This window comes from Pseudophryne corroboree, chromosome 4, assembly GCF_028390025.1.
Source record: "Pseudophryne corroboree isolate aPseCor3 chromosome 4, aPseCor3.hap2, whole genome shotgun sequence".
Classification (NCBI taxonomy): domain Eukaryota; kingdom Metazoa; phylum Chordata; class Amphibia; order Anura; family Myobatrachidae; genus Pseudophryne; species Pseudophryne corroboree.
In genome coordinates, this window is record NC_086447.1 from 638318673 (window position 1) to 638343075 (window position 24403).

The following is a 24403-nucleotide window of genomic DNA, read 5'->3' on the forward strand; positions in this document are numbered from 1 at the left end:
ACTGTGCATGCAGAAGCATCGGTCATACAGATGCCTGTACTGCTACCCGGTCTCCTCGCGGTAGCGCCTAGTGTACACAGACGCAGCAGCCTATGCTGCGACCGAGACCCTTCGTGGTAGCGTCAGAGACGGAAGTGAGGCAATCAGTTCATGGCGGGAGACCAACGGAAACTGGTCATGAACTGGGGGGAGGGGCGACCATGAGAGCGTCTGACTCCCCACCGCTGACATCAACCCTAGGGATCGCAGCCTCATACTATTCCTGGTGCCTTATGAACCCTAAGGCCTAGTGCTGGAGCACCCGTGGTGGCGGCGCGACAGCTACTGCTTGGTAGTCTCCTCCCAAAACAGTGCGGCTGTGTCCGTTATTCCCCTTCTAAGTGGAACCGATGCCTTACCTCCTCCCCGTGCTCCGGCCACAGCCTGGTAATGTCTGCTGGACCTGCTAGTATATCCGACACAGACGCCCATCGAGACAGCATTTGTACCGTGGGTAAGCGTTGTTGCGACCCGGCGGAGAGTTGTTGGAGTGACTCTTTCCAATATGCGTATAAGACGCTGTTAGGAAAGATCAGTCAGAAAACGTAGTAAGACTATAAAAATGAAATAAGAAAGTTTATGGCTGCCAAACACAGCAGCCCTGTAACCATGGTCCAGCTCCTGCCGCACCAAACAAAAAACTGATTTGCCTGAGCCAGTGGGCGGGGATATTCCTGGGAGGACTGAAAGCTTGTGATCGTTTGGTGCCAATCCGCTGTCGCTCCATAATATCCCATTGTTATCCTGTGGATAACCTGTGGACCCTGCCAGAGAAATGGGGGCTTGTTTATTAACTGACCCTCTTGGTTTGAAATTGGACTTCCCACATACTTATCTCCTATATAATAGCCCAGATCTGTGACTCTGTTCCTGGGCCTCTAATGCTGGGCGTGGCTAGGAGCTCTCATTGGGTTAGTGGCAGGTCTATCACACCCAGTCCACAGCTGATTGGGCGAGAAACGCCCTCCCACACAGGTTACATCCAATGGGAGGCTCTGCCCTTTGGCTGCTGTGTTTTCACAGAGCAGGATTTGCAATAGGACTGATGGAGCTGCAGCTCCAGGCCCACACCCCAAAATAGTCCCACTGCATCTGCAGCAGCAGACCCTCCAACAATTTACAGTTAAAAATTGATACAAATTCGAAAAGGGGGTGTGGCCACAGGTACAGCGGCGTGGCCACGCTCCTTTTCCTATACTTTCAATGGAAGCTTAGAGAGTCAAAAATCGATACAGACCATAAAAAAAGATAATGTACCTGCCAAAAAGGTCCAGCTGAAGGGTATGCCACTGCATCTGCAGCAAGGGGGAAAAAAAAATCCTTTTACTGCAGCATCCTGCTGCCAGTCCGCCTGCCCCTCCGGCATCAACAATCCCCACTCCCTAGCGGCAGCGCAGGTGGAACAAAAGCTGCTGCGGCCACCGGCATAGATGTGTATGAAAGCTGCGCAGCGGAAGGCTTTCATAGCCCTCCCTGCGCCGCATACTCTCTGAGTCCTGGAGCTTCCTCTGCGCGTGATGTCACAGAAGTGCCTCCCAGCCACAGCCACGCCCAGATCCTCAGAGGCCCTGACTCCGCAACACAGCACCTGGGCTACCGGCCTGGAAGCCCCGAGATGGCTAATGTAATGGATGGAGTGGGTGATATCGCGGAGGGTAATGTCTGGACGCTGAATCAATGTAAAAGGTGACAGTGCTGTGCAGTGCAGGGGGTGTGCAGTCAGGGTCGGTGCTAGGGTGTTTGGCGCCCCCCTGCAAACTATATATTTGCACCCTTGCATACTGTACAAAGGCACAGCGCACATAATACCCCTTGTAGTAGAGAGACTTACACATGTAACCCCTCCTGTACCAGAGACGCTTACACATGTAACGCCCCCTGTGCCAGTGACGCTTACACAAGTAACGCCCCCTGTACCAGTGGCGCTTACACATGTAACACCCTCTGTAGCAGTGCCGCTTAGACACGTAACGCCCTCTGTACCAGTGCCGCTTAGACACGTAACGCCCTCTGTACCAGTGCCGCTTAGACACGTAACGCCCTCTGTACCAGTGCCGCTTAGACACGTAACGCCCTCTGTACCAGTGCCGCTTAGACACGTAACACCCTCTGTACCAGTGCCGCTTAGACACGTAACGCCCTCTGTACCAGTGCCGCTTAGACACGTAACGCCCTCTGTACCAGTGCCGCTTAGACACGTAACGCCCTCTGTACCAGTGCCGCTTAGACACGTAACGCCCTCTGTACCAGTGCCGCTTAGACACGTAACACCCTCTGTACCAGTGCCGCTTAGACACGTAACGCCCTCTGTACCAGTGCCGCTTAGACACGTAACACCCTCTGTACCAGTGCCGCTTAGACACGTAACGCCCTCTGTACCAGTGCCGCTTAGACACGTAACGGCCCCTGTACCAGTGACGCTTAGACACGTAACGCCCCCCCAGTACCAGTGACTTGTACACACGTAACACCCCCCCCCCTGTACCAGTGACGTGTACACACGTAACGTCCCCCTGTACCAGTGATGTGTACACACGTAACGTCCCCCCCCGTACCAGTGACATGTACACACGTAACGTCCCCCTGTACCAGTGCTGCTTAGACACGTAACGCCCCCCCGTACCAGTGACGTGTACACACGTAACCCCGTACCAGTGACGTGTACACACGTAACGCCCACCCCCTGTACCAGTGACGTGTACACACGTAACCCCGTACCAGTGACGTGTACACACGTAACGCCCACCCCCTGTACCAGTGACGTGTACACACGTAACCCCGTACCAGTGACGTGTACACACGTAACGCCCACCCCCTGTACCAGTGACGTGTACACACGTAACGTCCCCCTGTACCAGTGACGTGTACACACGTACCGCCCCCTGTACCAGTGACGTGTACACACGTAACGCCCCCCTGTACCAATGACGTGTACACACGTAACGCCCCCTGTAGCAGTGTCGCTTACACACGTAACGCCCCCTGTAGCAGTGTCGCTTACACACGTAACGCCCCCTGTAGCAGTGTCGCTTACACACGTAACGCCCCCTGTAGCAGTGCCGCTTACACACGTAACGCCCCCTGTAGCAGTGCCGCTTACACACGTAACGCCCCCTGTAGCAGTGCCGCTTACACACGTAACGCCCCCTGTAGCAGTGCCGCTTACACACATTATGCCGCAGTCACACATACACACACATACACACATATATATACAAAAACACACACACACATACATACTGTACATACATTACACACATATATACAGTATACACAGACACTGTATATATACACACACACACACTCTCTTTCCAGACACTTACCTAATGAAGTCTGGCTGCCGAAGCTGTAGCAGCTCATCCTCCTGCTGCAGCAAGGTCCTGTCTAGCTCCGCCCCTTATTCCCATCTAGCTCCACCCCCTTTGTCTCCCGCCCGGCCACTGAATGTCACACAGGGGGGAGGAGGAGAGGAGGCTTTGTGCTGGCGGCGCCGAGGGGGAGAGAAGGTTTTGTGTTGCCGGCAGCAGCAGGGATAGCAGCAGCAGTTCAGCACAGGGATGCAGAGCAGGGAGAACTCCTTTCCTTCCTGGTGCCTCCCTGCACTGCATACCTTTGCTGAGCGGCTAGTCACTGACACTGCACAGCACTCTCACCTTTTACATTGATTCAGCCAGTCACTCAGTTCTGCCAGCCAGTCACTATTGTTAGCACCAGTGTCCCAACGCGCTGCATTACAGGAAAGTAGACGCACTAAATAAACTACAGCTCCCAGTAGCCCTTAGCGCCGAAGCATTCCGGCCCTTAGGGCTGCTGGGAGCTGTAGTTTGAGTGCATCTTCTTCCCTGTAATGTGGCGCATTGAGACACCGGCGCTAACAATAGTGACTGGCTGCTGTGCGAGTCTCCGGGAGAGCCACTGCCAAAGAGAGGGCAGCAGCTTAGCTGCTGACAGGAGGAGAAGCAGGATAAGCATTACCCGCCCCTCAACCACTCCACAGTACCTCTGGGCCCCATCCGCGGCACCCCCACAAACCCCCTCCAGCACCCGCGGTAGCTCCGGACCCCCTCCCCCTCCCGCAGCAACCCTGCACTCTCCTCTCCCGCCACTCCCCCAACCAAAGCACCTACTAGGTCAGTGATGGCTAACCTTGACACTCCAGCTGTTGTTGAACTACACATCCCAGTATGCCCTGCATCAGTTTTGCTATTTGGCCATGCTAAAACTGATGCAGGGCATGCTGGAATGTGTAGTTCAACAACAGCTGGAGTGTCAAGGTTAGCCATCACTGTACTAGGTGATTCATCGTGCGCTGTTCACGCCGTTGCAAGGGGCTTTGACCCCTGAACCATTGCACGCCCTTTGTCCGTGCAATATTTAACCACTCACACAATTATGATTGGAGGTAATACTCCATATAATAAAAATATTGCACGCCACAAGAGTGTGCATGGGTTAAGGGGGCGTAGCCCCTTACGACGGTGTGAAGAGCGCCCATAGGGCGCGATGAATCACCTATTAATCTAATATAAGGTTAATCGGATCCTTGAAAACATCCTTTAGAGATTAGGCTCTGCTCAACAAGCTCTCTCCTGTTTCTCAGGTACCCATACTAAATAAAAAAAATTTGGACTTCCTCCTCTATAGGAATTTCAGCTGTTGGTTATTATTGTGATGGTTTTTAAAATACAATTTAATGGGGCAAAAATATTCATAGGTTTTCTATTGATACAGTATAGAAACTAAGGTCAGAGAGCTGCCGTGCTAATCTGTAAAAAAGAACTTTGCAGAATGCTTAATTCTACAGATGGCTACAGTACGTCATACATTCGGGATCCGGTCTCTAGGTCGACAAGATTTAGGGCGACAGTGTCTAGGTTGACCACTATTGGTCGACAGTAAGTAGGTCGACATGGTTTCTAGGTTGACAGGGACTCTATGTCAACATGACAAAAGGTCGACCTGTTTTCATGTCGACCTAGTACATGTCGACCTAGAAACCATGACGACCTACTTACTGTCGACCAATAGTGGATGACCTAGACACTGTCGACCTAAGTCTATTATGTCTAACATACCACACCCCATACATTCAGGGTTCCCGTGTTATGCTGCGGGGTCTTATTTATCAAACATATAGATTAAGAGATGCATTAATTGTTCCACTAAAACAACATTGCAGTAGGAATATTTAGCATTATGGAATTTATTTATAGTAGAATTCTGGAAGATGACAAGTTTTGAAGTAACTCTGAATAGGTTTTCATTATTGTATTTACAGTAACACCGTGCAGTCATTATTTCATCAAATTAAACAGCAGACAACATACTAAATTGGCAATACCCACAATAGAAGGGTATATTGCACTGCATATAGTAAAATCATTTGAGTATAGTTGATCATATAAAAACAAAACAACTACAGAGAAACTAAATTGCATAAAAGTTATATTAGAATAACCACAAATGTAGGAAAGAATCATGCAAAAACATTTCTATTACAGAATTTGTAAGACACTAGGATGCAAAAATAGCCAGTGGTGGAATGTGTGAAGGCCTCATTTATGTACAGTTACAGTATTATCAGCTCAGCCAGCTCAAGCTTGTGAATCATTATTTCCTATGGAACATTCCTATAAACCACAAGTTTTCCATTTATCCCTGCCTTTACCCAAGTCCGCAGCTTACCAAGAGGACAAGTAGCAATGAAAAGCGCAGTTGAATGAAGAGAAAAGGGAGTTTATTCTCTCCTGCGCTTGCAGATACAAAGCCTATTGATGGTGTTTAGGTAAAGCCCTTTTTTAATGAGGCCGTCGGATAAAAGGTGAAATTCATGCATGGCCAGCAGAACACGTTTCTTGATCCGATTACTAGATTACGGCTTTCTGTTTTCTACCCTGTGGCTGTTTACAGAGACTGGTACCACTTTTGTTCTGGGCTAGTTTCTATGGGATTTGTTGTTACAGTGTCAGGAATGGGGTTTCATACCCAGCGAAATGTGCTAAACCAGTATTTAGATAAATGACATTGTACATTGACGTAGACATTGTACACGCGGTGATATCCTGCAGCAAACGTTTACCTTTTTCAAGCAAAAGTTATTTTTAATGTGATAATATTTAATAAACATTAAAAAGGCTTAATATTTTTTTTCAAGATCTTTTGCTGTTAGCTTGGAACAAACATAATTTTGCCTTGTAATAAGTATAGAAAATGACAGACTAGACACAATAATATAAAACATTGTTATGATACTGACCTCTAGAAGGTGACATCATTCAGGGTTGCTCCCTTAACACAGTTGCACATATAAGGTATGTGCTTTAACGCTGTATTCATTACTGTAACAGTGCAAACAATGTACATAAACACTGAAGACAGGTCTAGGCAATGTCTTGATTTGTTTTTCTCTTTCCTGCATTTCCCCAGTCACCTGCTGATTCCTCCCGGAAGATTCATGCTGGTGATGAAGTCATACAAGTTAATCATCAGACTGTGGTAAGTTGTTGTTTTATTATTGTTTTCATATTTTTAAGAACTTTATTTAATAAAAGATCTAAAGGTACACTAAGCATACTTATTACTGTTTTCATAATATATTATATACTGTCAGCAGCTGCCGTGGGAGGGATGTCTGCAGAGGTGGGGGCAGCAACAGGAGATGAGCGGAGGAGGATGAGACGGGGGAGCAGTGGCTGCAGCAACTGAGGCTCACGGCGGCGTCCAGGACCTCACTTGCTGGAGCCGGGTGGACGCTGCAGCTGGGTTCCTGCTCTGCCCGCTTGTCCCCCCCCACCCCCTTCCGTCTCCTGCTCTCAGTTTACCTCAACTCAATCCGGCTTTTTTTTATAGTCGAAATGAGATTGTCGGAAGCGGGGCTAAAACCTGTCGGGTTTGGCCCCGCTTCCGAAAATGCACGCTTGCAGCGTGCATTCCGACAGCATTTCGACAAGTCGGGTTTCCCGACTTGTCGGAATAAACGGGGCCCTAATGAATAGGTCGGAACCCCTTTCCGACAATACGGCAACTTCCGACAGTTATTGAATATACCCCACGGTATGTTCAGCACACTCTATATTGTTCATCCAATCAGGAGCATTTTGAGTGTTTTATCAGTTAAAAATGCTTGCACCATTTGGGACTGTTATGTATGAGAAGATCAACATAGATCTTGACAGATCTCTGAGCAATCAAGTTGTGACAACTACACCTGCAGAATCATTTCTGGGCAGTCATGGGTCCAGTAAGTGAGTTTGATTTGAGGAAGGTCATCATTAATCAGTGGCTACTAACTACCATTCAGTATCGAACACATAAGACTTCTAACCACAGCCAGGCATTCAAAGGAACTAGCTGTAGTAACTTACAAATTCTAGACCAGATTGTCTTATTTCGCGTTCACTTACAATACAGTAAAAGCTGAGAGCTAATGTAGTAGAAGCAGAAGTTAGCCAGACCAACACCCAGATTTTACAAGGGGATTATAGGCTTGGTCTACTAAGTGTTGGTGAGAGAGAGTATATGATAAAGGAGGTCAGTAAGGAGTTCATTTGTCTGTAATAGACACAAAAATGAGTCTATAACAGATATCTATATAAAAAAATATTTTTAAAAATGTTGGCTTGTCCATTTACACTGGAGCAGAGAGAAGGCAGGTCTTTGGATTTTAGTGAAAATTCACTTGTTGTGTATTATATTCAGTGCAACAGATGTGTCCTCCTACATCCTTGCTGCAGTCATGTAAATAGCCCTTCTATTCACGCTATGTCGTGCTGGGACTTGGTAGCGCTGAGCGTCTTTATGTGCAACTTTTTACCGTTTAAATGCGTATAAGTTGCATTGCTATGTAAATAGAATTAACAAGCAGCTTATGCTGATTAAAATGATATGTTATACGAAATGCTATGTAACAGTGTTTTCCTGGAAATCACTGTAATGTAACATTTTATATGCAGATACAGCCACAGTTGCACACATAACATAGGTATGCCACATATAATTTTAATCAGCACAAGCTGCTTGTGCGATCCTATTCACATAGCGATGCGAATATGATGCATTTTTGGTAAATAAAAGGACGCCCGACATTAGCAGAGCCACCCGGGAGCCTCAGGAAAGTCACGCCAGGCATCTCCTGCTGCGTGGTTATTGAGGCAAGATGTTTGAGGACACATCTGTTTTTACCAAACAAGACCTAGATAAATCTTAAATATGGATGTGTCCTCATACATCTATCCTTAATACGTCACTCAGCGGGAGATACCTGGCATGAGTGATCCACCAGGTACCGTGCAACTCTACCACCGGTCGTCTTTTTTGCTGAAAATGCTGATAAAATTGATATGCGGCACTTGTATATTGTCTGTGAGTCTGAGCACAACTGAACTTGTATTGGAAAAAAGCTGCAGCTGCTACATTGTAGTACTTCGTATACAGAAAGACTCGGATATACAGGTGTCATATATCAAAATAACCAGCACAGTCTCCTTATGCGTCCTAGCAGCATCGTGTTTCAACTAAGACGTATTTTTGGCAAAACAGACTTCTGGCGCTAGCAGAGTCTAATGGGACCTGGCATGCCGAGAGGGGCTGTTTGGCGCAACTGCAGCCATGATGTATGAGGACACATCTGTACACCAACACAAGAAGGTGTAGTGAAGGTTTTTTTAAGGGCCCTAAGGTTATAAAGGAAAAGTAATCAGTTTCCACAAAGAATTCAATAAATGTGACTATTGGGTTAAGGGGCACATAGTTAGAGATTCAGGGGAAAATGTATCAAACTTTTGGGAGAGATAAAGTGGAGAAGTTGCCCATAGCAACCTATCAGCCTCTGTCATTTTATAGACTGTGCTAGATAAATAATAGTTGGAATCAGATTGGTTGCTATGGTCAACACTCCATTTATCTCTCTCAAAGGTTTGATACTTCTCCCCTTTAGAATTATAAGCAAATTAAAAAAAGGAACAAGCAAGGTACTGTACAATGTGCTCCTGGAACACACGTGGTTATGATAAAGGAGGTGCAAACACATTTATATTTTTAGCATCCTGGCTATTTCTGCATGTGGCAAACTAGTACTGGGCAGCCGTTATAGCAGGGGAGTGGCTTCCCTTTTTAAGCGCTCTCTCTATTAATTGACGTCCAGACTGGCAGTCCCAGAGAGAGAGAGCACCACCCCCTGGGACTGCCTGTCTGGCTGTTATAAGAAGGAAGCATTTCCTTTGGGAAGTCACTGCCACTGCTAGGCAATCTCAATGGGCAGCGGATAAACTGGGGGAGCTGCAGTCCTGCAACAGCTAGGTAAAGTCTTCCACTGGTTGTTCGACTCTGCGTTAGTCTTTTAGCAATGGAGTATAACTCTTAGAGTTGTAGGTTAAGAATTATCTTGGAAATAACCAGAAAAGGCTTCTTTTAATAATAAGCACATCTGCTTTACCACTTCTTGCATTGAAAACATTGCAATCTCAAGTTTCAGCTTTGCAGACCCATAAAGTGATAATGTACATTACTTTTCATATATTTTTATTGACATGCATTTTATTGATTTCAGTAGAATATTCACTAACCACAAATATGTTATGCTCCATAATTGTATTCCTGAATCTGATCTTCAGATGTGACAGTTTTAGCTTACCCCTGATTTATGGTATATTTGGTGAAAATAAAATTATATATGAACTCAGATTCAGCCGACTTGTAGTGCTCAAATTATTGTAAATCTAGAACTTCCAGTATGCTCAACAAGGCAAGGTAAGCTAGAAATTGCTTGCCTTCTGTATGCTTATGAAGAACATGTCTCAGATATGCAGTACTCAATATGTGCAAAAAGTGATAACCATTTCTAAAGATGAAACACCTATACAATTGTCAGCCCATTTTCACGATATTGGGTGAATGGCCAATGATTGTATAAGTGTGTATGCAGTACAGAGGCAGGAAGCTTTAGCTGAAAAAACGGTTATAATGCTCCTACAATGGTCGGGACTGGGAGGTTGCATCTTAAGTGCTGCACAGCCGACCCCCTGATCCCCATAGAGGAGCTGCTTACCTTACTGTTGCCTACGCCTCGCTAGGGGTCACGGCTGGATACATACCACTCGGCTGATCGAGAGCGTTTAACCTCATCAGCCGGGGATCGAATAGGTATGTACCCAGCTTTATTCATACTATTTGTATAGCTGGGTACACACCTATTCAATCCCTGGCTGATTGGGTTAAACGCTCCCCATCAGCCGAGCAGTGTGTCCCCAGGTTAACCTTCTGCCAGCCCCCTGCGAGCCGCGTACACACTGTTCTAAAATAGCTCAGTGTGTATGGGATTCTATGTGACCGGAAGGTTTGCCCGACGGGTGTAGTATGGGTGACCGGCGGTCTCCTGACCACCGGTCACCTTACCGACACAGGGATCCCGGCAGCACACCGATCCCGGCGGGGAGGGGCGAGTGCAGCAAGCCCCTTGCGGGCTCGGTGGCGACCTGCGGTCGCCACGGGTTCTATTCCCACTCTATAGGTGTCGTGGACACCCACGAGTGGAAATAGTCCCTGTTGGTCGGCATGCCGACCATCGGGATAGTGAGCCGTCGGGCTCACGGAGGAGGTCATGTGACTGTCGGTCAAGTATTCAATTACAGTACATAAGATGCAAACTGTTGACCTGACCATTGCAGGAGCATTAAAAGCTGTTTATCGGCTATTGGAGGTCATTCCGATCCGATCGCTCGCTGCAGTTTATCGCAGCGATCGGGTTGGATCTGCGCATGCTGGACAGCCGAAGGTCGTTGTTCCCTAGCGATTGCCTCTGCCTGATTGACAGGCAGAGGCTGTCGCTGGGTGGGGGGGGGGGGGGGGGGGGGATGGACGGCAGCGTTAAGCCGCAGTTTAGGGATCGCGGTCCTGCCAACGCAGGTGTGGCCGGACCGTTGGGGGGGGCGGGCCGCGGCGGCTGCATGACGTCACACGCAGCCGCTGCGACCCGAGCAGGGAAGAGGTTCTCCCGGACAGCCGCAGGAGCTGCGCTGGCCGGGAGTTACTCCTCAAATGCAAAAGCATCGCCGCTGTGCGATGCTTTTGCATTTCTGCGGGAGGGGGCTGGCACTGACATGCGGGGGGGGGGACTAGCCTTGTGCTGGGCGTCCCCCCACATGTCTGAGTGCCTGATTGTAGCTGTGCTAAGTTTAGCACAGCTACGATCAACTCGGAATGACCCCCATTGCTCCTTTAGCGGTACAACATACACACCTATACGTTGGCCTGTTTTAGCCATTACTGATCGTGACATGGATTGTATCGGTGTGTACCAAGATTTAGTAATGAAGAGTCAGCTACACTATGTACATGTATAAATATAATGGATATAAAGTTTTAATTTAAGGGATTAAACTTATTTTGAGTCATTGACTAATCCTTGTGTGCACTTTGAAGGTTGGATGGCAGTTAAGAAACCTTGTGGCAAGACTAAGAGAGAACTCTGATGGAGTTACACTACTTCTGAAAAAGAGACCAACCGGAACCTTTAATTTTACCCCTGCACCTTTGAAAAATTTGAGATGGAGACCACCACTTGTGCAGGTATGGAAATTACTAAATTAAGTCTCAGTGTGCAGCCAAGTGAAAAGTGGGTATATTATAAAACATGTTAACCGGATAAATCCTTTTGAAATTTTACATAACAAAGGATATAGTGGCCCCTAGTGTTCTTGGATGTGAGAACAATTAGTCTTATCTATGATTTAAAAATGCTTTTTTCATATGCATTTCAGGTGCATTTGAAACCAGTTTTTGTGCATTGGTTTAAGTAATCAGTGTTGCTGGAGACCTTGCTCCTCCTGCGGCTTCCTGCTTTCCTTCATTCTCTTTCACTTATCCTGATTCTGTCCCATTACTTACAGCTCTGTTCTGACCCTAGTGGGCAGATCATTGCCTACAGCAAGATCAGCTAACTCATCTCTGGCTGCTGTGATCATACTGATGGACCTGTCGGTTACAGGTTGTTCTTCAAAACTGAAGACAGTCCGAGCTGTCAGGAATGAAGATTAAATACATTAATCTTGCATGTATATTTTTAATATTAAATGCAATGTAAAAATATGACAGGACCTCGCTAGAGTTGGTGCAAGGGAGAAATTTGGAATCTACAGATGTGTCCATTTACATCTAGCCTACTTGCACGTTGAACAGCCCTTTTAGTCATGCCATGTTGTGGCATGACTTGGTAGCACCAAGCATCTTTTTGTGTGACTTTTTAAAAAATGTTCTTATTTGCAAAATGATACAAACAGGACGCACAACAGCTTTTGGTGAGTAAAATTATATGCGGCATGCCTATGTTCTATGGGCCTAATTCTGAGTTGATCGCAGCAGCAAATTTGTTAACAGTTGGGCAAAACCATGTCCACTGCAGGAGGGGCAGATATAACATGTGCAGAGTGAGTTAAATTTGGGTGGGGTGGATTCAAACTGAAATCTAAATTGCAGTGTAAAAATAAAGCAGCCAGTATTTACCCTGCACAGAAACAAAATAACCGACCCAAATCTAACTCTCTCTGCAAATTTTATATCTGCCCCCCCCTGCAGTGCACATGGTTTTGCCCAATTGCTAACAAACTTGCTGCTGCGATCAACTCAGAATTACCCCCTATGTGCGACCGTGTCTGTATCTGCTTACAAAATGCAACACTACAGTGTTTTTAATCAGCAGAGTCTGCTTGTGCATCTTATTCGCATAAAGATACATTTTCGGCAAAAAAAAAGACGCCCAATGCTAACAGAGTTGCATGGGACCTGTCAGCTCTCTCGCACAAGGCATCTCCCGCTGCGTATTGAGGCAAGATGTATGAGGACACATCTGTAAAGATTTTTTTTTACTATTTGTGGCAATATTGCCAGTGAAATAAAGGGCCCTATAGAATATGGATTATTATATAGAAGACTATAATAAAATAGATTTATGATTTTTAACCTAGATAAGTAAATAAATGATTGATAAATGTACATATTATATGTTTATTTTCATTTTAGACAAGTCCTCCACCAACTACGAAACAGTCCCCGGAAAGTACACTGGATACCTCACTGAAAAAAGAGAAGCCAGCAATTCTGGATCTTTACATCCCTCCACCACCCAAAGTCCCATACTCTCCAAGGTATATATAAGGGGGAGACATGAATATATGCAGTGTCCCTGGTAATTATTTCAAAATGCTGACAAATAATCCAGCAATGTCACAGTGATATAAAATGCTGCAGCCTCAATTATTATTTCTCTTACGTCCTAGGGGATACTGGGATGGTCTTAGTACCATGGGGTATAGATGGGGTCCATTGGAGCCATGGAACTTTAAAAATTTCTTCAGTGTGCTGGCTCCTCCCCTCTATGCCCCTCCTGCAGACTCAGTTTGGAAAAATGTGCCATTCTCTGGAGCTCCAGAGAGTTTTCTTCAAACTTTATTTCTCTTACGTCCTAGAGTATGCTGGGGTCCATATTAGTACCATGGGGTATAGACGGGTCCACCAGGAGCCATGGGCACTTTAAGAGTTTGATAGTGTGGGCTGGCTCCTCTATCTATGCCCCTCCTAACAGACTCAGTTTAGAAAATGTGCCCAGTGGAGCTGGTCACAGCTGGGGGATCTCCTAGAGATTCTCTAGTTTTATTATTTTTAAGAGTAATTAGGCACAGGGAGGCTGCTGGCAACAGCCTCCCTGCTTCGTGGGACTTTAGGGGGGGGGGGGGGGGGTAGTGTCCAACCCTCTGAGGTTAATGGCGACTATCTCCGCTGACAGGACATTAAGCTCCTGGGGGTGATGATCGTTAGCCCCCGAGGCAACCGCTCACTCCAGAAGCATGTCGCCACCCCCTAACAGAGCCAGAAGATCGCGGTGATGAGTGTGTCACCGGTGACCTGACAAACTGTGAGCCGGTGTGAATGGCGGCAACAAGGTGGGAGCGCAGTTCTGACACTGCGCTCCGGACAGGCTCAGCGGTACTCAGGGGCGGCGCTGTGAGGGGCGCCCTGGGCCAGCGCAATACCCTTGAAAAACTGGTCACTCAGGCTATCAGGGACTTAGGTACCACTACTAGCGCAATTACCTCAGGCCAGTATAAAGATTCAAAGTGCGGGAAGACACGCCATGTTTGGGGGCGGAGCTTCTTAGAGCGGACCCAGTAGCTCACCAGCGCCATTTTCTCCCTGCAGATCCACACCAAGAGACGCTGACAGGGAGCGCTGCCCCATCACATAACTCCAGCTATCCTGTGCGGTACCAGGGGGTTGTAAAATGGGGGGGAGACTGTATATTACTGTGTAGTCTATTAAGGGTGCACAGTCTACCTATTAGGGCGATGTGTGCGCTGGCTCCATTAACTCTGTGTTTCTCTGAAGTTACTGTGTCTGACATTTTCCTTTGTGTGTGTATGCAAATTTCTCACATAACAATGTCCAGGGACTCTGTGTCTTGTGCGTCAGAATATGTACCTTCTCCAGAGGAATCCATTCCCTGTACTCAGGAATGTAATATCATATCTCAGCCTTCTGAATCTGAGCCAAATTGGTTGGCTTCCATTCAAGTAATGTTATCCCAGATTTCTTCTAGGGTAGCCCATAATGAGACTGAAACACAGGTTTTAAGAAAATCTGTGGAGGTTTTGTATGGTTCTGTCCCCACTACCTCATCAAAATCCCCAGGTATATACCCAAAGAAACGTGTCCTTGCCCAGATTACGCAAGTTGACACGGACACCGACTCTGACATGGCAGACGGTGATGGGGATATATTGGGAGGGGGGGGGGGGTGAGGCTTCCCTTGCTAAAGGGGTACAGCTCATGATTGAGGAGGCTTATTTCACTGACAGCAAGAAGCCCCCCTTAACTTTTCCTGTGTCTAAAGAATTGAATGCATTATTTGAAAAATCCTGGGAAAACCCAGAGAAGAAATTCGAGATCCCAAAGAGGGTTCTTGTTGCTTTTCCCTTCTTTGAGGAGGATAGTGGACGCCTCTGTCTCTAGGCTGTCAAAAAAGGTGGTTTTACCTGTACCTGGATTTACTGCGTTGAAAGAACCGGCAGACCGCAAGATTGAGACTATACATATACACTGCCTCAGGCGTGGGGTTAAGGCCTACTATTGCCTGTGCATGGATTTCTAAAGCCATAGTAAAGTGGTCAGGTGCATTGCTTGAGGAATTAGATACTATGGATAGAAGTGACATTGACATGTTTTTACGTAGCATACAGGATTCTGCGGGGTTCATGGTGGATGCCATGAAGGACCTGGGTAATCTGACTGCAAGGACATCGTCAATGGCTGTCTCAGCACACAGGGGTCTCTGGCTACGCCAATGGTCTGCCAACGCGGAATCCAGGAGAAGTGTGGAGAACCTACCCGTCACAGGTCAGGCTCTATCTGGGGAAGTATTGGTTGCGTGGATCTCCACAACAACCGCTGGTAAGTCAACCTTTTTTCCTTCAGCCACTCAGACGACAAAGAAACCCTTTTCTACGTCCACAACGCAGTCCTTTCGAACCGCAAAGGCTAGAAAGTCCAAACCTCCTACCACTTTCTTAAGAGGTGATCGAGCAAAATTAAAAAAAACCTGCACCCGCAGTTTGCCAGGAACAGAAGCCTGCCTCTGTTTCCTCAAAATCCTCAGCATGACGGTGAACCTCACTGCCTGGAGAACGGTAGGTGGGAGCGAGACTCAGATGTTTCAGTCACTTCTGGGTGTCATCTGGCCTGGATCCCTGGGTGCAGGATATTGTGTCCCAGGGGTACAGACTGCAGTTTCAAGAGCTCCCACCTCACAGATTCTTCAAATCAAGCTTGCCAGCTTTGCTGACAGACAGGGCTATCCTTCAGGAAGCCGTTCAAAAATTAGAAAGGTCAGATGTCATTGTCCCAGTTCCACCTCATATGATAAACAAGGGTTCTTATTCAAACCTGTTTGTGGTACCGAAACCGGATGGTTCGGTCAGGCCAATTTTGAACCTGAAGCCTTGAGTCCTGTTTGGAGAAAGAGTGCTATATAAATAAAATTATTATTATTATTATTATTATTATTATAAACCCTAATCTAAGGGAATTCAAGTTCAAAATGGAGTCTCTGAAAGTGGTGATCTCAGGGCTGGAGGAGGGAGAGTTTCTGGTATCTCTAGATATCATGGATGCGTACCTCCACATTCCAGTTTGGCTGCCACACCAGGCTTATCTCAGATTTGCGCTGTTGGACTGTCACTATCAGTTCCAGGCACTGCCATTTGGCCTCTCCACAGCACCACGGGTGTTCACCAAGGTAATGGCAGAGATGATGATTCTCCTCCGCAAGCAGGGGGTGAATATAGTTCCGTACCTGGATGATCTGCTGATCTTCCAGGGAGAGGTTGTTGCAGTCAATTGCTCTTACGACTCAACTTGTAATTACAACAGATTTATTCATAAAATATGCTAAATCACACCAGGTTTAAAATATTTTTTGATAAGAACTAATGATATATATATACAATATGTATCAAATAAGAATCCACACTAAAAATTATATTATAACAGTCCCACAGTACTAGTGCACTAGTAGATGACACAATAACCGGTATATGATCCTTAATAGAACCAGTACATCCATTTTTTCAACCCTCTGAGGAAACGACCAGTGTTTGTCGGTCGAGAAACGCGTCGGGCTCTAAGGATCCAAGCACTCTTTCAGTCCCACGACTTTGTCTATTGCATCTTCAATCTCTGCCGGAATCGACCCATTCGACTTGAGCCACTTGCATTGGTCCCGCTTGCTATACGGGGACCGTGGCCGCCAGTCGATTCACCTGGAATTAACGGCGCCCAGCCATCAATAGCGCCACCAGGGTCTGTTTGGAGGCGTCAGGGAATGAGCGATTCTGCCACGTGGTTCTGGTAGGAGAACGGGGGATCAAGCCGCTAGAACAAGCGGCGCCCGGTCTATGGTTACTGCCGCTGGGACATTTTGTTAGGATCTCCTGCTCTGTGCTGCCACGTCGCCATGGCAACCGGGAGGCAAGTGTTAGCGAAGTAACCTGAGCGCAGCTGATACTCCGGTCCGGGTTTTTACTGTGTAGTGGTTACAGGCTCTGTGCACGGCAGGGAATCCGGCGCTGGTTTTGTGCTCACAGTCTGTGAGGTCTGAGTGGAGCGTGGACAGCACCTGCTATATAAACCATCCTCTCAGGCTAGGCAAATGCTGCTGAATCTTTGTTTGTTAGTCAGTTCCAGAGAGTTAGCTAGTACTGTGTGACTTTGTATTTACTTGTTGCTTACTGCGAATAGGCCTTGGGATTCGGTACTTCATTCTGCCAATCCGGACCTAGCAGTAAGACTGGAGTCAGTTGTTTGTCCTGCTTGGGTTCTTTTGCTATTCTGTGAACCCAGCAGGTTTGCGGCTGTACTCTCAGACCTGCTTGCTTAATCCTCCCTCACTGTGCAGGGCGTCCAGGTGTCAGTTTAGTGGCAGTAAGCTGAACCTGTGCCCTGCAAGTGGGGGTTAGGATTGTGGATACTCTCCTTGTGTCTATATTTCTATCTCTGACCAAGGAGTTTATTCCCACACCCGTTGGTAACCCTTTGGGGTTTTTTCTGTTGCTCTTAGCAACATCATTTCAGGTGCTCCACATGTTAAATCACTACACATCGCTTCATTGTCCGCTCTATTCCATCTGAGCATTCCTGACACTAGGGAGACACCCAATTCCTGAGCCTTTGGGCTTCTCCGTTCACTTTGTGTTTATTAGTTATTCCATCACCTCCTGTGTATGTTATGTTATACTGTCTGTGAGTTCGTTTGCTTCGCTTCCCTCTCTGTTCATACACCGGTATACTCCTGTTAGCACTGGTGTGCGTAACACATTTGTGGAAGCGGTAAGCATTTACGGCTCCGGTACACTGTCACAGTGAGAGAGTGACAGCCGGAGCGCATGCACTGTGTTTCAACACACAGCACGATATCTCCATAGAGACTGTTCGTTTGTTAGGAGTATAGTTGCTACTTAGTCAAAAGGGATACATTTCATTTTGGAAACTGTTACTAAAGTGCCACATGAAAACGCCTGTGTAAACCATCAGCTGCTAACACTCTGCAAATGAACTGAAGGATGTACTGGTTCTATTAAGGATCATATACCGGTTATTGTGTCATCTACTAGTGCACTAGTACTGTGGGACTGTTATAATATAATTTTTAGTGTGGATTCTTATTTGATACATATTGTATATATATATCATTAGTTCTTATCAAAAAATATTTTAAACCTGGTGTGATTTAGCATATTTTATGAATAAATCTGTTGTAATTACAAGTTTAGTCTGCTTCGCTCTCTTTTCCTTTTTTCCCTACATTTGTTTAGGGTTTGCTAATACCCTATTCTATTGAGAGCAGCAGGCAGCATTTCAACACAGGCTCAGCTGGGCGCTTTTTCTTTGGTGGCTCTTACGACTCGACTGCTCAGGGAACACGGATGGATCCTGAGTCTTCCAAAGTCACATTTGGAGCCGACAAGGAGATTGTCTTTCCTAGGGATTATCCTCGACACGGAAGTGCAGAGGGTATTTCTACCAGTGGAAAAAGCGTTGGTGATACAAACGATGGTTCAGGATGTCTTGAGACCTGCCCAGGTATCTGTTCATCAGTGCATTTGCCTTCTGGGGAAGATGGTTGCCTCCTACAAGGCTCTAAAGTACGGAAGATTTCATGCACGGTCCTTCCAATTGGATCTCCTGGACAAGTGGTCGGGATCTCACCCACACATGCACCAGAGGATACATCTGTCGCCGAAAGCCAGGATTTCACCCCTGTGGTGGCTACAGCTACCTCACCTTCTCGAGGGACGCAGGTTCGGGATTCAGAACTGGATCCTTCTAACCACGGATGCAAGTCTCAGAGGTTGGGGCGCAGTCACCCAAGGGGAAACCTTCCAAGGAAGGTGGTCAAATCTGGAATCCATTCTTCCAGTAAACATCCTGGAACTAAGAGCCGTGTACAATGGTCTTCTACAAGCGGCACACCTTCTACAAGATCAGGCCATTCAAGTACAGTCGGACAATGTAACGACAGTGGCCTACATAAACTGACAGGGCGGAACGAAGAGCAGAGCTGCAATGTCAGAGGTAACAAGAATCATCCACTGGGCAGAAAAGCACGCGGTGGCGCTGTCAGCAATCTTCATTCCGGGAGTGGACATCTGAGAAGCGGACTTCCTCAGCAGACACGATCTCCATCCTGGAGAGTGGGATCTCCATCCGGAGATGTTCACGGAAGTAACAAGTCTTTGGGGTGTACCTCAAATAGACATGATGATTTCCCGTCTCAACAAGAAGCTTCGGAGGTACTGTTCCAGGTCGAGAGACCCGCAAGCAGTAGCGGTGGACCCCCTGGTAACTCCGTGGGTATTCAAGTCAGTGTACGTGTTCCCTTCACTTCCACTCATTCCAAGGATTCTAAAGCTCATAAAGAGAACAAGAGTTCAGGCAATCCTCATTGCTCCGGACTGGCCGAGAAGAGCTTGGTACGCGGATCTTCTGGAATTACTGCTGGTAGAGCCGAAGCCTTTTCCTCTTCGCGAGGACATTCTGCTACAGGGGCCGTTTGCTTATCAAGACTTACCACGGCTACGTTTGACGGCATGGAGGTTGAGCGCCAGATCTTAGCTAGGAAGGGCATTCCAAGCAAGGTCATTCCTACCCTGATACAGGCTAGAAAAGGAGTAACATCAAAGCATTAGAAACATAGAATTTGCCGGCAGATAAGAACCATGTGGCCCATCTAGTCTGCCCCCTTTTTTTTTTTTTTTACCTTTTTTTTTTCTCTAACCTTGTTTGATTTTTATTTCTTTGTAAGGATATCCTTATATCTATTCCATGCATGCTTAAGTTGCTCCACTCTCTTAGCCTCTACCACCTCTCTGATGGGAGGCTATTGCACTTATCCACTACCCTTTCTGTGAAAATTTCCCCTGAACCTCCCCCCCTCCAGTCTCAGTGCATGTCCTCGTGTCCTTTTGCTTCTCTTCATTTGGAGAATGTTTCCCTCTTGGACTTTGTTAAAACCCTTGATATATTTGAAAGTTTCTGTCATGTCTCCCCTTTCCCTTCTCTGCTCTAAACTATACATATTGAGATTTCTTAGTCTTTCTGGGTATGTTTTGTGATGTAGGCCATGCACCATTTTAGTTGCCCTTCTTTGTACAGTTTCTAATGTATTAATATCCTTTTGAAGATATGGCCTCCAGAATTGAACACAGTTTTCTAGATGAGGCCGTACCAATGACCTATACAGTGACATTATTACTTCTTTCTTTCTGCTACTGATTCCTCTCCCAATGCAGCCAAGCAACTGACTAGCCTTCCTCATTGCTTTGTTACATTGCTTACCTGCCTTTAAGTCACCTGAAATAGTGACTCCTAGATCCCTTTCCTCCTCAGTAGTTTCCAGTATAGTGCCATTAATACTATATTTAGCCTTTGAATTTTTGAGACCCAAGTGCATGCATTTGCATTTTTTGGCATTAAACTGTAATTGCCACACTCTTGACCATTCTTCTAGTCTACCTAGATCCTCAATCATTTGTTTTACCCCACCTGATGTGTCTACCCTGTTGCATACCTTTGTGTCATCGGCAAAAAGGCATACTTTCCCTTTAATACCATGTCACCAATGAAGATATTAAAAAGCACTGGTCCAAGTACAGATCCATGGGGTACTCCACTGGTAACATTTCCCTCCTGTGAATGCACTCCATTTACCACAACTCTCTGTTTTCTATCCTTCAACCAAGATCTTATCCATTCAATAATCCTAATATCCATTCCCAAACTTTGAAGTTTATTTAGCAGTCTGCGATGTGGAACAGTGTCAAAAGCCTTACTAAAGTCTAGATAAGCTATATCCATGGCTCCACCTTTATCCATCACTTTAGTCACACAGTCAAAAAAGTCAATATGATTTGTTTGACATGATCTCCCCCCAGTGAATCCATGCTGTTTGGGATCCTGTAAATTGCCGGATTTGAGATAATCTACAACTCTTTCTTTTAAGATTGTTTCCATCAATTTCCCTACTACTGATGTAAGACTCACTGGTCTGTTGTTTGCCTCTTCCTTGCTTCCACTTTTGTGTAGTGGGACTACGTTTGCTCTTTTCCAGTCCTCTGGAATTACTCCTGTAGCTAATGACTGGTTGAATAATTCTGTCAGTGGTGCTACCAGCACATCTTTAAGTTATTTTAGTATCCCTGGATGTATCCCATCTGGCCCCATAGATTTGTCCACTTTCAGCTTTGAGAGTTCTGTTAGGACCTTCTCCTCTGTAAATGTACTTGTTTCATTTTCCTGAATATCCCTACAACTTAACCGTTGCCCCTTCCCCTCTCTTTCAGTAGTAAATACTTAGCAAAAATAATTATTAAGATGATCTGCTATTACATTGTCTCCTTCAAGACTCCCAGTCTCTGTCTTTAGTTTTATTATTCCGCCTTTTGTTTTTCTCCTTTCGCTTATATACCTAAAAAAAGTTTTGCCTCGTTTACCCACTGACTGGGCTGGGTGTAGTATGGTATGCCGGCGGCCGGGCTCCCGGCGACCAGCATACCGGCGCCGGAATCCCGACCGCCGGCATACCGACAGCTGGGCGAGTGCAAATGAGCCCCTTGCGGGCTCGCTATGCTCGCCATGCTACGCGTGCCATGCTATCTATTCTCCCTCCAGGGGGGTCGTGGACAAAAATATGTCGGTATGACGGCGGTCGGGATTGCGGCGCCGGTATCCAGTTTGTCGGGAGCCTGGCCACCGGCATACAGAAGACCACCCGACTGGGCCATTTTCTCCTCAGCTTGTGCCTTTGCACATCTGATTACCTTCTTAGTCTCCTTCAGTCTAACAAGATATAACTCTTTGTCTTCATTATTTTGTGTCTGCTTATATTTCCTAAAAGCCATCTTTCTGCTGCGGGGTACACTGGGCTCCACAAGGATTGGACAATGGGGTGTAGAATAGGATCTTGATCCGAGGCACCAACAGGCTCAAAGCTTTGACTGTTCCCAGAATGCACAGCGCCGCCTCCTATATCACCCCACCTCCCAGCAAAGGAGCTCAGTTTTGTAAGTTGGCACTTAACAGCAGCCCTTAGAAAAGCTTTTTATGAGGTAAAAAGTGAAGACTTCAAGGGCAGCAGCGGTGGTAAATGTCTTGTGACAGTCACTGCTGCAGCTCCAGCTCTCCCCAGCGGCGCTGTACACTCCCGAGCCCTGGTTGCCAGGTACCTACAGCGGAGGCTTCGGTTTTCTTCACGTTAGACACACACGGCTGGAGCTCTCCAGGATCGTGTGGCCGCGCTTCGGGAGGTGGTAAGTGGGTCCCACTTGCGGGACCCGGTCTTTATCGCGATCCGGCACGGTCAGTGGGAGGCGGGCCGCGCGTGCTGGCGGTGGACACTGTGGCAGTACAGGCGATCCCACTAGATCACCAGGGCATGGGCGCAGGTCAGGTTTCCTCTCTAAACCAATTCTTATATCGCCCACAATACCCGGTGGTTTTGCCAGCAGAGGGGATAAGGCTTAGACCTGAAGCCCCTCCCCCAGCCCCGGGGTGCCATTTCTAGCAAGTGTTCCCGCCCTGGAGCTGCATATCTGTTTTTTCCTCACTCCCTGACAGTGTCTGAGGCGCCAATATCCCTCAGCTCACTGTTCCTGGGACTGCTTGGGCAAATCCTCCTATGTAAAGCCGCCTGGTTGTCAGCGCTATGCCTTTACATGACACTTAAGTATTCTACCTGCCTTTTTAGACAGTGATAGTTAAGAAAGAGTGCCTTTAGTCAGGGTTTTATAGTACAATTACCCTGTGATATACATCCAGTTCTTACTGTATACCGTTATATCTATTGTTATATAGCTGTGTAAGCTAGTCCAGTGCAGTATTATTGTCAGTAATAACCTCTGCATTGTACAAACTGTGACTTTCTGTGTGTGCATTTGATAGCTGAGTGGTGTCCATTTCGTGTCTTTCACTCATCTTGCTATCCCTATATTCCATACATCTACAAATTCTCCTGTTCCCTCCCTATTGCACAATCAGGATTTAATATATTGGATAGCCATTTTTATCACACGGCTGAACCTTTATATCACCTGAGACAGATATAGGTGTATTATTAACCTATATGTTTTATAACTATATTGATTAAGAGAATAAATTCTTTACATTTTATACGTTGTGCTCTCTATTTTATATAGCTGCTGACACACAGCGCAGCCACTTTTCTTGCTCACTGGACGGGAAGAGGTGGCGCCTTCCACCATTTGCACGCCCCCTTCAAGTGCTGGAAGGAGCACCCGCAGTCCAGTTCCTGATAGTCAAATTGAAGATGTCACTGTTGAAGTACACCAGGATGAGGATATGGGTGTTGCTGGCGCTGAGGAGGAAATTGAAAGGAGGATTCTGATGGTGAGGTGGTTTGTTTAAGTCAGGCACCCGGGGAGACACCTGTTGTCCGTGGGACGAATATGGCCATTGACATGCCTGGTCAAATTACAAAAAAAAATCACCTCTTCGGTGTGGAATTATTTTAACAGAAATGCGGACAACAGGTGTCAAGCCGTGTGTTGCCTTTGTCAAGCTGTAATAAGTAGGGGTAAGGACGTTAACCACCTAGGAACATCCTCCCTTATACGTCACCTGGAGCGCATTCATCAGTCGCAAGTCATTGACAAGTTCAAAAACTTTGGGTGACAGCGGAAGCAGTCCACTGACAACTAAATCCCTTCCACTTGTAACCAATCTCTTGCAAACCACACCACCAACTCCATCAGTGTCAATTTCCTCCTTAAACAGGAAAGCCAATAGTCCTGCAGGCCATGTCACTGTCAAGTCTGACGAGTCCTCTCCTGCCTGGGATTCCTCCGATGCATCCTTGAGTGTAACGCCTATTGCTGCTGGCGCTGCTGTTGTTGCTGCTGGGAGTCGATCGTCATCCCAGAGGGGAAGTCGGAAGACCACTTGTACTGCTTCCAGTAAGCAATTGACTGTCCAACAGTCCTTTGCGAGGAAGATGAAATATCACAGCAGTCATCCTGCTGCAAAGCGGATAACTCAGGTCTTGGCAGCTTCGGTGGTGTTAAACGTGTGTCCAGCATCCAGCGTTAATTCACAGGGAACTAGAGAATTGCTTGAGGTAGTGTGTCCCCGGTACCAAATACCATCTAGGTTTCATTTCTCTAGGCAGGCGATACCGAGAATGTACACAGATGTCAGAAAAAGAGTCACCAGTGTCCTAAAAAATGCAGTTGCACCAAATGTCCACTTAACCACGGACATGTGGACAAGTGGAGCAGGGCAGACTCAGGACTATATGACTGTGACAGCC

At 46.7% G+C, this 24403-nt stretch overlaps 1 protein-coding gene across 1 annotated transcript in view; it reads left to right on the plus strand.

Moving 5' to 3' along the window:
* CNKSR3 (CNKSR family member 3) overlaps positions 1–24403 on the plus strand; it is a 315713-nt gene that overhangs the window by 254535 nt on the left and 36775 nt on the right. Inside the window, exons 8-10 of the mRNA XM_063917716.1 lie at positions 6466–6534; positions 11458–11604; positions 13054–13178. Coding sequence (XP_063773786.1) covers positions 6466–6534; positions 11458–11604; positions 13054–13178 — 341 coding nt within the window. The remainder of the gene's footprint in view (positions 1–6465; positions 6535–11457; positions 11605–13053; positions 13179–24403) is intronic.